The following is a 15174-nucleotide window of genomic DNA, read 5'->3' as shown; positions in this document are numbered from 1 at the left end:
ACCACTCACCTGTTGTTGTGCTGTAAGCTTTTATTGAAGTTTGAAAAAGAACAGAAAAACAATCCTCCACCTTTGATAAATTTGATCCAGCTTTATTAATGTAATAACAGCATTTCAAAGACAGACTTTGTTATTTGCTATGGTATTTGTGTAGAGCTTTAATACATCATTATTTCAATATAACACAATGACATAGAATTCCTCAGTACCTAGGAACATAGAGTAAATCTCCCTTTCCAAGTCTTCACAACACATGAAAGATAAATGTGCAGTGTTTTCCCTTCACACTGCACTGGGCAGGTCCACAAGTGTAACTGTACACATACATTTCCACCCAGACCACATTTATTCACCATGTGGGGTCAACAAAAAAATATTATAAAACAGTATTGGTAATAAAATATAATTCTATGCTGTACTATGTTACACTTAAAAAACATCCACTTGTGTTTCTTCTTTTTGCATTCAAATCAAACAAACAGTTGTGATCTGAGGCCCTATTATTAAGGCCTGTGTCTTGAAGTGTCCCTGTAGCCTAATAGTCCATAAAATGCCTTCACTTACAGTAAGCAAAAGAAGAATCAGGTGGCACCACCACAGATACTGGCTAGATAACAATAGTCTGCACTAAAGGACGATAAGAAAAATACCTGCATGCATCTAAATGTATATATAGAATGACAGCTTCTGCATGTCCTAATAGGCAATAAATCATCAGTGCAGAACAGTCAACCTCTACTGTGCGTTTTTTTCTGTAATTAAAGCAGAAGTAAGCGGAATATTTGTGTTAATATAAGTCTTAAATAGTTATATCTTCCGACGGCAATCACTTAGTGTTTGGTCCGAAACATGGGTCTGTCAGTCACTCTGCTCTGCTGTAAGCCGAGGAGAAAACGTCTTGTATATTTCCTTGTATCCTACAAGCTTTATCCAATGAGGAGAGAGAACGGCATGAAGGGCTGTGTGTGCAGCCAAGGGATGCGCATGAATGTGGTGACGTTGGGACGAGGACCAATAGATCCATGACGAGGGCGGGGGCTGCTAACTAACAAAGTTAGCCAAAACGACCGGATTGCTTACTTCTGCTTTAAATGATTTCATTTCATAACAAAAATGTAAACCATCCGGTTGAAAGCCCTGCATCATTGAATACAATACAGTAGGCTAAATGAATTATGTTTTAAATTGCAATCAGGTGTTTTTTACTTCTTGTCCCCCATTGTCTTCCTCTGCTTAACTGGAGGTGTAGGAGGTTGACCCGTAGCCTGAATCTTTGTTGGTTTGCAGCCATAGTCGTACTTTATCTCTTGATACTCGCAACTGATGAGGACCTGGTTCAGAAATGGCTGCGTTGTCTGTGGCATAAAATAAAAGCTGTAAACAACAAAACTGATCAAGACAGAAGTTACTCATACTTACTTTATTTTCAACCAATTCACCTGCAAAGAACCTGTAGAACTGTTCCATTGCTGCTTCTCGTCTGATCCACTCTCTCTCCATCCATCCCTTCATCTTGTTCAGAGGGCCAGATCCTGCATCATCTGTAGCCTCTGTTTTGTCTTCTTCCTCTCCTTCAAAATCCTTGAGCCTCTGTTCATCTTCACCAACTGGTGGTAAAAAAAAAATACAAAGATTGTGTTAATTACACAAAGGATGAAACAAAATTACAACATTGTAGGAAGATACTGTAAAGTATAGCTTTTTACTGTTCTGTTAATGTGTCATGATGCTTACGGTGTGGTGGTAATTCCATACTGTCATTTCCTTTCAACAAATGGGCGTCCTCCCAGTTCTTATGATCCCATTCGATGTTGAACTGTTCCATGATCCCTTTGGCTGTGCTCTCATCTTTAATTTCAGTTGGTTCATCACTTTTCTCTTTCATAGGTTCTGGCTCACCTGTGTGACTGAGGTAGAGAAAATATTTTTCTGCCACCATCTCCTCCATCTTCTCCAGCAGCTCTGTTACCTGGTCACCATCAGTCTTGGTGTTGTCAATGACATGATACCTCCTTCCACATTTCTCAATCAGCCAACGGAGAGGAGTTCCTTCACTTTCAATGTGTTGCTCAATAGTTTTGTTCCCTAAAATGTCTCCGGATGTAAACAGCACAATAACATGTCTCCACACCCCCTGTCCAAGTATCTTCATGTTGTCCTCTGTGACCTTTCTTTGTTCATCTGTAAATGATGTGTCTGGCGGCACCACTAGCAGAACGACATTTGGCGATGGTGTGCACAGAGACACTCCTTTTAATATCTCAGTCTTCACCACTGCAGGGTTTAATGATGCTGGGAAGAACTTCCACCATCCAGGAGTGTCCACAACTACAACCTCTCTTCCAGCCACCTCGCCACTCTGCTTTGAAACTTTCATCGTTCTCTCACCAGACTGAAACACCTCACGTCCTAAGATGGTGTTTCCAGCGGCACTCTTCCCAGAAAACACCCACCCAACCATCAAGATCTTCAGGTGGGGTTTTAGCTCTGTACAAAAAAGGTTACAAATATGATCATTTTAGAAGGCATTTGTCTGTTCTTAAAACTTGATTTTATGGTATTTATGCTTTTAACCATTATTCTATATCTGGTGTTTTAACTTATGTTATTGTGTTTAATTTCTTTTGTCTGATTTTATGTGCTTTACAAATTACTCTTGCTTGCTTTGCTACGGGTAAAAGACAAACTTCTTCCATTGACAGTGAACTGGATTAGCATTGAATGAACTTTTACATTTAAATGTCTTTATGTAGCTCCTTTTTAATGAGGCATTCTGTGCAGTTTATCTGAACAGTAGATCATAATCCACAGTCAAAGATTGATAGGTTGCCTTACCCTAATGACACTAGTACAATGTTAGTATGACTAATACTCAAAGTCTAAGGATTTCTGGTAAACAAGTTTTCCTATCGAAATCAGTAAAGTTTAATAATGTAATCATAGGCAAAACAACAGAAACAAGATCCAAAAATTTTCCTCAACAAACGTGGATAAAACATGTCACAAATTCAACTCACCACTCAGCAGACTTCTGAGCTTTTCCCTTTTTTGCTGTGACTGCAGACACAGTTCCTCAGCTTGTTTGTCCACTTCTTTCCTCCTCTCCTGAACACTTTGTATCCGTGTGGTCTCGACTTCATAACAGCTGTTTTCTGCCACCATGTTGTCAATCTTCTCAAACAGCTGCCTGACGTTTTTGCTGTTGTCATTGCCGTCAACACAAAAGATGTGATACCTGTTACCACAGGCCTCCAGAAGTGACTGCAGTGGTTCCCCTTCTTTTCTGATGTAATCCTCAAAGTCTTCATGGTTGAGGTCACCTCTGTGGCTGAAGACCACCACCGTGTGATCCCACACCCTCTCACCAAAACAGTGCTCCATATGTTTCTTTGTTGCCTTCTTGTAGACATCTTTGAATGGTAGCTTAGCATTAATCACCAGGAGGAAACCGTGCAGTCCAGGTGGACACAGAGTGACGCTGAGAATAGTCTCTGTCTTGAGAAGATCTGGTGTATCACAGGGTTGATATCCTCGGAGCCACCCCGGGGTTAAGACCAATGTGACTTTCCGCTCACATACTTCTCCTTCTCCTCTCTGACAGTCAAATGTTGCATCTAATGCAGAAAATGCATTTCTTCCCAAGACAATGTTTCCAAACAGATGTTTATTTAAGTCCTTTGATCCCACAATCACTGCATTCAGCTCTGACAGAAAGACAGTGAGACAGAGACATTAACATGCAGGAAAATATACTCACACCTGCTGATGAATCACAGTTTCTTTATATGCTCACCTTTTGCAGTTGTAGCTTTCTCCATGTTTTCTGAAGAGGGAAATCTGCTAATAAGTTTTCATTCTCTCTGTGTCTTGTTGTCGATTGTGTGAGCTCAACAGTGAATGTAGCTCTGACACTTCCACATTATTGCTGCAAATCCCTCCTTCAATTAACAGGACCAACAGCATATTTTCAAGACATCAGATCCCTTCTTAAACTTGTTATCTTGATTTCCTTGTTCCATGCTGGCCCTGTAAATCACAGCTGTTGGTTTCATGAAACTCAGTTGCTGCTTGTTTGCTTTATCCAATGAAATCTTCCATTGCCATTCGTAGCTGCTCATATTCAGTTTTATAGTTTACAACTACATCAACAATATGTGACTTGTGTGGTTGGGTGAATTCATACTGTATGTATACAGTATGTACAGTAGATGTCAGTTTTTTCACTCCACGTCGTGGGAGTGTGTTAACTTTCTGCCTTTGGTATGAATGGGTGTATTTTGTTTTTGTTTCTTCTCTCTCTCTCTCTACACTTGAGGCATTATCATCCATGATGGCCTGCCGTCAATCAATCACCTGTTCACCTTAACCCTGCAACTGCATCCAATCTCTGGACCTTTTCTCTTCTTCCATCTCAGTCACAGTCATACTGTAGTTATGAACCGGATTGTTTTGTTTTTGCGTGCTTATCTGCAGCCTCTGCATGTACTCCTCCTCTTTTCTCCAGTAATCAGTGTAACTCTGCCAAGGCTGCAGCCAGCTCACCACCACTCACCTGTTGTTGTGCTGTAAGCTTTTATTTAAGTTTGAAAAAGAACAGAAAAACAATCCTCCACTTTTGATAAATTTGATCCAGCTTTATTAATGTAATAACAGCATTTCAAAGACAGACTTTGTTATTTGCTATGATATTTGTGTAAGAGCTGTTATACATCATTATTTCAATATGACATACAATTCCTGAGTACCTAGGAACATAGAGTAAATATCCCTTCCCAAGTCTTCACAACACATGGAAGATAAATGTGCAGTAAATGTGCTGTTTTCCCTTCACACTGCACTGGGCAGGTCCACAAGTGTAACTGTACAAATATACTGTACATACATTTCCACCCAGACCACATTTATTCACCATATGGGGTCAACAAAAAATATTATAAAACAGTATTGGTAATAAAATATAATTCAATGCTGTACTGTTACACGTTCAACATACTATGGATGCAAAAACATCCACTTGTGTTTCTTCTTTTTACATTCAAATCAAACAAACAGTTGTGACCTGAGGCCCTATTATTGAGGCCTGTGTCTTGAAGTGTCCCTGTAGCCTAATAGCCCAATGCCCTCACTTAAGCAAAAGAAGAATCAGGTGGCACCACCACAGATACTGGTTAGATAACAATAGTCTGCACTAAAGGACAATAACTAAAATACCTGCATGCCGCCATCATGTGCTCAGTTCCTTTGTTCATCATCATAAAAATGTTTTAAACAGTAAAAGGATAAACCGGTTGAGTGAGGTGAGGGATATGGATAAAATGCTGTCATATAAAGTTGATCACTTTCATGCTCTATCAGTAATACAGTGTATATTTTCACTAACACTATTCCAATATTTTGTTAATATCTAAACTTATATATGAATATAAAATGATAACTTCTGCATGTCCTACAGTAATAGGCAATAAATAATCAGTGCAGAACAATTTCCCTCTACTATGCATTTTTGTCTGGAATTAAATTATTTCATTTCATAACAGAAATCGCTGCATGATTGAATAAAATGCAGTAAATGACTAACTGTACGTTCACACCAAAAGCTTCCAAAGCGTCAAAAACGCCGGAAGTCAATTCATTTTCAATGAGCGCCCGGCGACACCGAGCGTCCAAAGCGTCAACAGGCGTCGCCGTGCTTCCAAAGCGTCCAAAGCGTCACCAGATGAGAATTTGAGCCGTGGTTAACTTTAGGGTAATGAGCTATGACGCGGTTAAGCGGCAACCGGCGGCAGCCTGTCAGAATAGAGATGTCCGTCGGCTGCCTTCTTTTTCTTTTTTTTGTATTTCGGCTCCCCAATGACCACCGCGATCGAACTTTGACGTCAGTCACGTGACAAGCGGCCAAAGCGGCTGAAAATATTTGCCGTTTTGGGAGCTGTCTTGTCTGACGCCCACCCTCGAGCGTTTTTGACGATTTGGAAGCTTTTGGTGTGAACGCACAGTTAGGTTTCACATTACAATCAGGTGTTTTTTACTTCTTGTCCCCCATTGTCTTCCTCTGCTTAACTGGAGGTGTAGGAGGTTGACCCGTAGCCTGAATCTTTGTTGGTTTGCTGCCATAGTCGTACTTTATCTCTTGATTCTCGCAACTGATGAGGATCTGGTTCAGAAATGGCTGCGTTGTCTGTGGCATAAAATAAAAGCTGTAAACAACAAAACTGTTCAAGACAGAAGTTACTCATACTTACTTTATTTTCAACCAGTTCACCTGCAAAGAACCTGTAGAACTGTTCCATTGCCGCTCCTCGTCTGATCCACTCTCTCTCCATCCATCCCTTCATCTTGTTCAGAGGGCCAGATCCTGCATCATCTGTAGTCTCTTGTTTGTCTTCCTCCTCTCCTTCAAAATCCTTGAGCCTCTGTACATCTTCACCAACTGGTGGTAAAAAAAAAATACAAAGATTGTGTTAATTACACAAAGGATGAAACAAAATTACAACACTGTAGGAAGATACTGTAAAGTATAGCTTTTTACTGTTCTGTTAATGTGTCATGATGCTTACGGTGTGGTGGTAATTCCATACTGTCATTTCCTTTCAACAAATGGGTGTCCTCCCAGTTCTTATGATCCCATTCGATGTTGAACTGTTCCATGATCCCTTTGGCTGTGCTCTCATCTTTAATTTCAGTTGGTTCATCACTTTTCTCTTTCATAGGTTCTGGCTCACCTGTGTGACTGAGGTACAGAAAACAGTTTCCTGCCACCATCTCCTCCATCTTCTCCAGCAGCTCTGTTACCTGGTCACCAGCAGTCTTGGTGTTGTCAATGACATGATACCTCCTTCCACATTTCTCAATCAGCCAACGGAGAGGAGTTCCTTCACTTTCAATGTGTTGCTCAATAGTTTTGTTCCCTAAAATGTCTCCGGATGTAAACAGCACAATAACATGTCTCCACACCCCCTGTCCAAGTATCTTCATGTTGTCCTCTGTGACCTTTCTTTGTTCATCTGTAAATGATGTGTCTGGCGGCACCACTAGCAGAACGACATTTGGCGATGGTGAGCACAGAGACACTCCTTTTAATATCTCAGTCTTCACCACTGCAGGGTTTAATGATGCTGGGAAGAACTTCCACCATCCACGAGTGTCCACAACTACAACCTCTCTTCCAGCCACCTCGCCACTCTGCTTTGAAACTTTCATCGTTCTCTCACCAGACTGAAACACCTCACGTCCTAAGATGGTGTTTCCAGCGGCACTCTTCCCAGAAAACACCCACCCAACCATCAAGATCTTCAGGTGGGGTTTTAGCTCTGTACAAAAAAGGTTACAAATATGATCATTTTAGAAGGCATTTGTCTGTTCTTAAAACTTGATTTTATGGTATTTATGCTTTTAACCATTATTCTATATCTGGTGTTTTAACTTATGTTAATGTGTTTAATTTCTTTTGTCTGATTTTATGTGCTTTACAAATTACTCTAGCTTGCTTTGCTACGGGTAAAAGACAAACTTATTAGCCATTGACAGTGAACTGGATTAGCATTGAATTAACTTTTACATTTAAATGTCTTTATGTAGCTCCTTTTTAATGAGGCATTCTGTGCAGTTTATCTGAACAGTAGATCATAATCCACAGTCAAAGATTGATAGGTTGCCTTACCCTAATGACACTAGTACAATGTTAGTATGACTAATACTCAAAGTCTAAGGATTTCTGGTAAACAAGTTTTCCTATCGAAATCAGTAAAGTTTAATAATGTAATCACAGGCAAAACAACAGAAACAAGATCCCAAATTTTCCTCAACAAACATGGATAAAACATGTCACAAATTCAACTCACCACTCAGCAGACTTCTGAGCTTTTCCCTTTTTTGCTGTGACTGCAGACACAGTTCCTCAGCTTGTTTGTCCACTTCTTTCCTCCTCTCCTGAACACTTTGTATCCGTGTGGTCTCGACTTCATAACAGCTGTTTTCTGCCACCATGTTGTCAATCTTCTCAAACAGCTGCCTGACGTTTTTGCTGTTGTCATTGCTGTCAATACAAAAGATGTGATACCTGTTACCACAGGCCTCCAGAAGTGACTGCAGTGGTTCCCCTTCTTTTCTGATGTAATCCTCAAAGTCTTTGTGGTCTAGCTCACCTCTGTGGCTGAAGACCACCACAGTGTGATCCCACACCCTCTCACCAAAACAGTGCTCCATGTGTTTCTTTGTTGCCTTCTTGTAGACATCTTTGAATGGTAGCTTAGCATTAATCACCAGGAGGAAACAGTGCAGTCCAGGTGGACACAGAGTGACGCTGAGAATAGTCTCTGTCTTGAGAAGTTCTGGTGTATCACAGGGTTGATATCCTCGGAGCCACCCCGGGGTTAAGACCAATGTGACTTTCCGCTCACATACTTCTCCTTCTCCTCTCTGACAGTCAAATGTTGCATCTAATGCAGAAAATACATTTCTTCCCAAGACAATGTTTCCAAACAGGTGTTTATTTAAGTCCTTTGATCCCACAATCACTGCATTCAGCTCTGACAGAAAGACAGTGAGACAGAGACATTAACATACAGGAAAATATACTCACACCTGCTGATGAATCACAGTTTCTTTATATGCTCACCTTTGGCAGTTGTAGCTTTCTCCATGTTTTCTGAAGAAGTAAATCTGCTAATAAGTTTTCATTCTCTCTGTGTCTTGTTGTCGATTGTGTGAGCTCAACAGTGAATGTAGCTCTGACACTTCCACATTATTGCTGCAAATCCCTCCTTCAACTAACAGGACCAACAGCATATTTTCAAGACATCAGATCCCTTCTTAAACTTGTTATCTTGATTTCCTTGCTCCATGCTGGCCCTGTAAATCACAGCTGTTGGTTTCATGAAACTCAGTTGCTGCTTGTTTGCTTTATCCAATGAAATCTTCCATTGCCATTTGTAGCTGCTCATATTCAGTTTTATAGTTTACAACGACATCAGCAATATGTGACTTGTGTGGTTGGGTGAATTCATACTTTGTATGCGCAGTATGTACAGTAGATGTCAGTTTTTTCACTCCACGTCGTGGGAGTGTGTTAACTTTCTGCCTTTGGTATGAATGGGTGTATTTTGTTTTTGTTTCTTCTCTCTCTCTCTCTACACTTGAGGCATTATCTATCATCCATGATGGCCTGCCGTCAATCAATCACCTGTTCACCTTAACCCTGCAACTGCATCCAATCTCTGGACTTTTTCTCTTCTTCCATCTCAGTCACAGTCATACTGTAGTTACGAACCGGATTGTTTTGTTTTTGCGTGCTCATCTGCAGCCTCTGCATTTCCTCCTCCTCTTTTCTCCAGTAATCAGTGTAACTCTGCCAAGGCTGCAGCCAGCTCACCACCACTCACCTGTTGTTGTGCTGTAAGCTTTTATTGAAGTTTGAAAAAGAACAGAAAAACAATCCTCCACTTTTGACAAATTTGATCCAGCTTTATTAATGTAATAACAGCATTTCAAAGACAGACTTTGTTATTTGCTATGATATTTGTGTAAGAGCTGTAATACATCATTATTTCAATACAGCACAATGACATACAATTCCTGAGTACTTAGGAACATAGAGTAAATCTCCCTTCCCAAGTCTTCACAACACATGGAAGATAAATGTGCAGTAAATGTGCTGTTTTCCCTTCACACTGCACTGGGCAGGTCCACAAGTGTAACTGTACAAATATACTGTACATACATTTCCACCCAGACCACATTTATTCACCATATGGGGTCAACAAAAAAATATTATAAAACAGTATCGGTAATAAAGTATAATTCAATGCTGTACTGTTACACGTTCAACATACTATGGATGCAAAAACATCCACTTGTGTTTCTTCTTTTTACATTCAAATCAAACAAACAGTTGTGACCTGAGGCCCTATTATTAAGGCCTGTGTCTTGAAGTGTCCCTGTAGCCTAATAGTCCATAAAATGCCCTCACCTAAGCAAAAGAAGAATCAGATGGCACCACCACAGACACTGGCTAGATAACAGTAGTCTGCACTAAAGGACAATAACTAAAATACCTGCATGCCGCCATCATGTGCTCAGTTCCTTTGTTCAGCATCATAAAAATGTTTTAAACAGTAAAAGGATAAACCGGTTGAGTGAGGTGAGGGATATAGATAAAATGCTGTCATATAAAGGTGATCACTTTCATGCTCTATCAGTAATACAGTGTATATTTTCACTAACACTATTCCAATATTTTGTTAATATCCAAACTTATATATGAATATAAAATGATAACTTCTGCATGTCCTACAGTAATAGGCAATAAATAATCAGTGCAGAACAATTTCCCTCTACTATGCATTTTTGTCTGGAATTAAATTATTTCATTTCATAACAGAAATCGCTGCATGATTGAATAAAATGCAGTAAATGACTTAGGTTTCACATTACAATCAGGTGTTTTTGACTTCTTGTCCCCCATTGTCTTCCTCTGCTTTACTGGAGGTGTAGGAGGCTGTCCAGTAGCCTGAAGCTGTGTTGGTTTGCTGCCATAGTCGTACTTTATCTCTTGATTCTCGCAACTGATGAGGATCTGGTTCAGAAATGGCTGCGTTGTCTGTGACATAAAATAAAAGTTGTAAACAACAAAACTGTTCAAGACAGAAGTTACTAACACTTCCTTTATATTCAATCAATTCACCTGCAAAGAACCTGTAGAACTGTTCCATTGCTGCTTCTCGTCTGATCCACTCTCTCTCCAGCAATCCCTTTATCATGGTCAGAGAGCCAGATCCTGCATCATCTGCAGCCTCTGTTTTGTCTTCTTCCTCTCCTTCAAAATCCTTGAGCCTCTGTTCATCTTCACCAACTAGTGGTAAAAAAAAATACAATAATCACATTAGTTATACATGAGGATGAAACAGGAACATACTGGAAGGTGTAGCTTTTTACTGTTTTGTCTCATGATGCTTACAGATTGGCCGTATTTCCATGCTGTCATTTCCTTTTAACAGACGGTGATCTTCCCAATTCTTGTAATCCCATTCGATGTTGAACTGTTCCATGATCTTCTTGGCTGTGCTCTCATCTTTGATTTCAGTTGGTTCATCACTTTTCTCTTCCTGAGGTTCTTGATCATCTGTGTGACTTGGGTAGAGGAAATATTTTTCTGCCACCATCTCCTCCATCTTCTCCAGCAGCTCTGTTACCTGGTCACCAGCAGTCTTGGTGTTGTCAATGACATGATACCTCCTTCCACATTTCTCAATCAGCCAACGGAGAGGAGTTCCTTCACTTTCAATGTGTTGCTCAATAGTTTTGTTCCCTAAAGTGTCTCCGGATGTAAACAGCACAATAACATGTCTCCACACTATCTGTCCAAATAACTTCATGTTGTCCTCTGTGACCTTTCTTTGTTCATCTGTAAATGCAGAATCTGCTGGCACCACCAGCAGAACAACATTTGGTAATGGTGAGCACAGAGACACTCCTTTTAATATCTCAGTCTTCACCACTGCAGGGTTAAATGATGCTGGGAAGAACTTCCACCATCCACGAGTGTCCACAACTACAACCTCTCTTCCAGCCACCTCGCCACTCTGCATTGAAACTTTCATCGTTCTCTCACCAGACTGAAACACCTCACGTCCTAAGATGGTGTTTCCAGCGGCACTCTTCCCAGAAAACACCCACCCAACCATCAAGATCTTCAGGTGGGGTTTTAGTTCTGTACAAAAACGGTTACAAATATGATCATTTTAGAAGGCATTTGTCTGTTCTTAAAACTTTTTATGGTTTTATTTTATGGTATTTATGCTTTTAACCATTATTCTATATCTGGTGTTTTAACTTATGTTAATGTGATTCATTTCTTTCGTCTGATTTTATGTGCTTTACAAATTACTCTTGCTTGCTTTGCTACGGGTAAAAGACAAACGTATTAGCCATTGACAGTGAACTGAATTAAAATTGAATGAACTTTTACATTTAAATGTCTATATGTAGGTCCTTTTTAATGATGCATTCTGTGCAGTTTATCTGAACAGTCGATCATAATCCACAGTCAAAGATTGATAGGTTGCCTTACCCTAATGACACTAGTACAATGTTAGTAGGACTAATACTCAAAGTCTAAGGATTTCTGGTAAACAAGTTTTCCTATCGAAATCAGTAAAGTTTAATAATCTAATCATAGGCAAAACAACAGAAACAAGATCCAAAATTTTCCTCAACAAACGTGGATAAAACATGTCACAAATTCAACTCACCACTCAGCAGACTTCTGAGCTTTTCCCTTTTTTGTTGTGACTGCAGACGCAGCTCCTCGGCTTGTTTGTCCACTTCCCTCCTCCTCTCCTGAACACTCTTTATCCGTGTGGTCTTGACTTCATAACAGCTGTTTTCTGCCACCATGTTGTCAATCTTCTCAAACAGCTGCCTGACGTTTTTGCTGTTGTCATTGCTGTCAATACAAAAGATGTGATGCCTGTTACCACAGGCCTCCAGAAGTGACTGCAGTGGTTCCCCTTCTTTTCTGATGTAATCCTCAAAGTCTTCATGGTTGAGGTCACCTCTGTGGCTGAAGACCACCACAGTGTGATCCCACACCTTCTCACCAAAACAGTGCTCCATATGTTTCTTTGTTGCCTTCTTGTAGACATCTTTGAATGGTAGCTCAGCATTAATCACCAGGAGGAAAGCGTGCAGTCCAGGTGGACACAGAGTGACGCTGAGAATAGTCTCTGTCTTGAGAAGTTCTGGTGTATCACAGGGTTGATATCCTCGCAGCCACCCCGGGGTTTGGATCAATGTGACTTTCCGCTCACATACTTCTCCCTCTCCTCTCTCACAGTCAAATGTTGCATCTAATGCAGAAAATGCATTTCTTCCCAAGACAATGTTTCCAAACAGATGTTTATTTAAGTCCTTTGATCCCACAATCACTGCATTCAGCTCTGACAGAAAGACAGTGAGACAGAGACATTAACATGCAGGAAAATATACTCACACCTGCTGATGAATCACAGTTTCTTTATATGCTCACCTTTTGCAGTTGTAGCTTTCTCCATGTTTTCTGAAGAGGGAAATCTGCTAATAAGTTTTCATTCTCTCTGTGTCTTGTTGTCGATTGTGTTAGCTCAACAGTGAATGTAGCTCTGACACTTCCACATTATTGCTGCAAATCCCTCCTTCAACTAACAGGACCAACAGCATATTTTCAAGACATCAGATCCCTTCTTAAACTTGTTATCTTGATTTCCTTGCTCCATGCTGGCCCTGTAAACACAGCTGTTGGTTTCATGAAACTCAGTTGCTGCTTGTTTGCTTTATCCAATGAAATCTTCCATTGCCATTTGTAGCTGCTCATATTCAGTTTTATATTTTACAACTACATCAGCAATATGTGACTTGTGTGGTTGGGTGAATTCATACTTTGTATGCGCAGTATGTACAGTAGATGTCAGTTTTTTCACTCCACATCGTGGGAGTGTGTTAACTTTCTGCCTTTGGTTTGAATGGGTGTATTTTGTTTTTGTTTCTTCTCTCTCTCTCTCTCTCTCTCTCTCTCTCTCTACACTTGAGGCATTATCTATCATCCATGATGGCCTGCCGTCAATCAATCACCTGTTCACCTTAACCCTGCAACTGCATTCGGTCTCTGGACTTTTTCTCTTCTTCCATCTCAGTCACAGTCATACTGTAGTTATGAACCAGATTGTTTTGTTTTTGCGTGCTTATCTGCAGCCTCTGCATTTACTCCTCCTCTTTTCTCCAGTAATCAGTGTAACTCTGCCAAGGCTGCAGCCAGCTCACCACCACTCACCTGTTGTTGTGCTGTAAGCTTTTATTTAAGTTTGAAAAAGAACAGAAAAACAATCCTCCACTTTTGATGAATTTGATCCAGCTTTATTAATGTAATAACAGCATTTCAAAGACAGACTTTGTTATTTGCTATGATATTTGTGTAAGAGCTGTAATACATCATTATTTCAATACAGCACAATGACATACAATTCCTGAGTACTTAGGAACATAGAGCAAATCTCCCTTCCCAAGTCTTCACAACACATGGAAGATAAATGTGCAGTAAATGTGCTGTTTTCCCGTCACACTGCACTGGGCAGGTCCACAAGTGTAACTGTACAAATATACTGTACATACATTTCCACCCAGACCACATTTATTCACCATATGGGGTCAACAAAAAAATATTATAAAACAGAATCGGTAATAAAGTATAATTCAATGCTGTACTGTTACACGTTCAACATACTATGGATGCAAAAACATCCACTTGTGTTTCTTCTTTTTACATTCAAATCAAACAAACAGTTGTGACCTGAGGCCCTATTATTAAGGCCTGTGTCTTGAAGTGTCCCTGTAGCCTAATAGCCCAATGCCCTCATTTAAGCAAAAGAAGAATCAGGTGGCACCACCACAGATACTGGTTAGATAACAATAGTCTGCACTAAAGGACAATAACTAAAATACCTGCATGCCGCCATCATGTGCTCAGTTCCTTTGTTCAACATCATAAAAATGTTTTAAACAGTAAAAGGATAAACTGGTTGAGTGAGGTGAGGGATATGGATAAAATGCTGTCATATAAAGTTGATCACTTTCATGCTCTATCAGTAATACAGTGTATATTTTCACTAACACTATTCCAATATTTTGTTATATCTAAACTTATATATGAATATAAAATGATAACTTCTGCATGTCCTACAGTAATAGGCAATAAATAATCAGTGCAGAACAATTTCCCTCTACTATGCATTTTTGTCTGGAATTAAATTATTTCATTTCATAACAGAAATCGCTGCATGATTGAATAAAATGCAATAAATGACTTAGGTTTCACATTACAATCAGGTGTTTTTTACTTCTTGTCCCCCATTGTCTTCCTCTGCTTTACTGGAGGTGTAGGAGGCTGTCCCGTAGCCTGAAGCTGTGTTGGTTTGCTGCCATAGTCGTACTTTATCTCTTGATTCTCGCAACTGATGAGGATCTGGTTCAGAAATGGCTGCGTTGTCTGTGACATAAAATAAAAGCTGTAAACAACAAAACTGATCAAGACAGAAGTTACTAACACTTCCTTTATATTCAATTAATTCACCTGCAAAGAACCTGTAGAACTGTTCCATTGCCGCTTCTCGTCTGATCCACTCTCTCTCCAGCAATCCCTTTATC

General features: G+C 40.0%; 3 protein-coding genes across 3 annotated transcripts; all 3 read right to left on the bottom strand.

The window, feature by feature from the left end:
- Positions 1 to 1233: 1233 nt before the first annotated feature.
- Positions 1234 to 3818, bottom strand: LOC146967404 (GTPase IMAP family member 8-like). The gene is made up of 5 exons (XM_085762201.1): positions 3794 to 3818; positions 3018 to 3704; positions 1735 to 2487; positions 1440 to 1607; positions 1234 to 1355 (listed from the first exon to the last, which is right to left on the bottom strand). Exons 1-5 carry the CDS (start codon positions 3816 to 3818, stop codon positions 1234 to 1236), a joined length of 1755 nt encoding a protein of 584 aa, XP_085618327.1.
- Positions 3819 to 6056: 2238 nt separating this feature from the next.
- LOC146967403 (GTPase IMAP family member 8-like) lies at positions 6057 to 8642 on the bottom strand. Its single transcript, XM_085762200.1, has 5 exons — positions 8618 to 8642; positions 7842 to 8528; positions 6558 to 7310; positions 6263 to 6430; positions 6057 to 6178 (listed from the first exon to the last, which is right to left on the bottom strand). Exons 1-5 carry the CDS (start codon positions 8640 to 8642, stop codon positions 6057 to 6059), a joined length of 1755 nt encoding a protein of 584 aa, XP_085618326.1.
- A 2286-nt stretch (positions 8643 to 10928) lies between these two features.
- On the bottom strand, positions 10929 to 12957 carry LOC146967402 (GTPase IMAP family member 8-like; the record flags this gene model as incomplete). Its single annotated transcript, XM_085762199.1, has 2 exons — positions 10929 to 11707; positions 12249 to 12957. Coding segments are annotated over 2 exons (1488 nt in total), but the record flags the coding sequence as incomplete, so codon positions are not given.
- Between the last annotated feature and the right edge of the window lie 2217 nt (positions 12958 to 15174).

This window comes from Trachurus japonicus, chromosome 19, assembly GCF_045865225.1.
Source record: "Trachurus japonicus isolate A0001 chromosome 19, Traja_1.0".
Lineage (NCBI taxonomy): Eukaryota > Metazoa > Chordata > Actinopteri > Carangiformes > Carangidae > Trachurus > Trachurus japonicus.
This window is presented reverse-complemented; position numbering and strand designations above follow the sequence as displayed.

Excerpts from the sequence above, each read along its gene's own strand:
- LOC146967404 (XM_085762201.1), bottom strand. The coding sequence starts at position 3,818 with ATGGAGAAAGCTACAACTGCAAAAG. Across the intron at positions 1,608-1,734 it reads TATGGAATTACCACCACACC|TTGGTGAAGATGAACAGAGG; the intron begins GTAAGCATCATG and ends TTTTACCACCAG. Across the intron at positions 1,356-1,439 it reads GTTCTACAGGTTCTTTGCAG|ACAACGCAGCCATTTCTGAA; the intron begins GTGAATTGGTTG and ends TTTATGCCACAG.
- LOC146967403 (XM_085762200.1), bottom strand. The coding sequence starts at position 8,642 with ATGGAGAAAGCTACAACTGCCAAAG. Across the intron at positions 8,529-8,617 it reads GAAAGCTACAACTGCCAAAG|AGCTGAATGCAGTGATTGTG; the intron begins GTGAGCATATAA and ends TCTTTCTGTCAG. Across the intron at positions 6,431-6,557 it reads TATGGAATTACCACCACACC|TTGGTGAAGATGTACAGAGG; the intron begins GTAAGCATCATG and ends TTTTACCACCAG.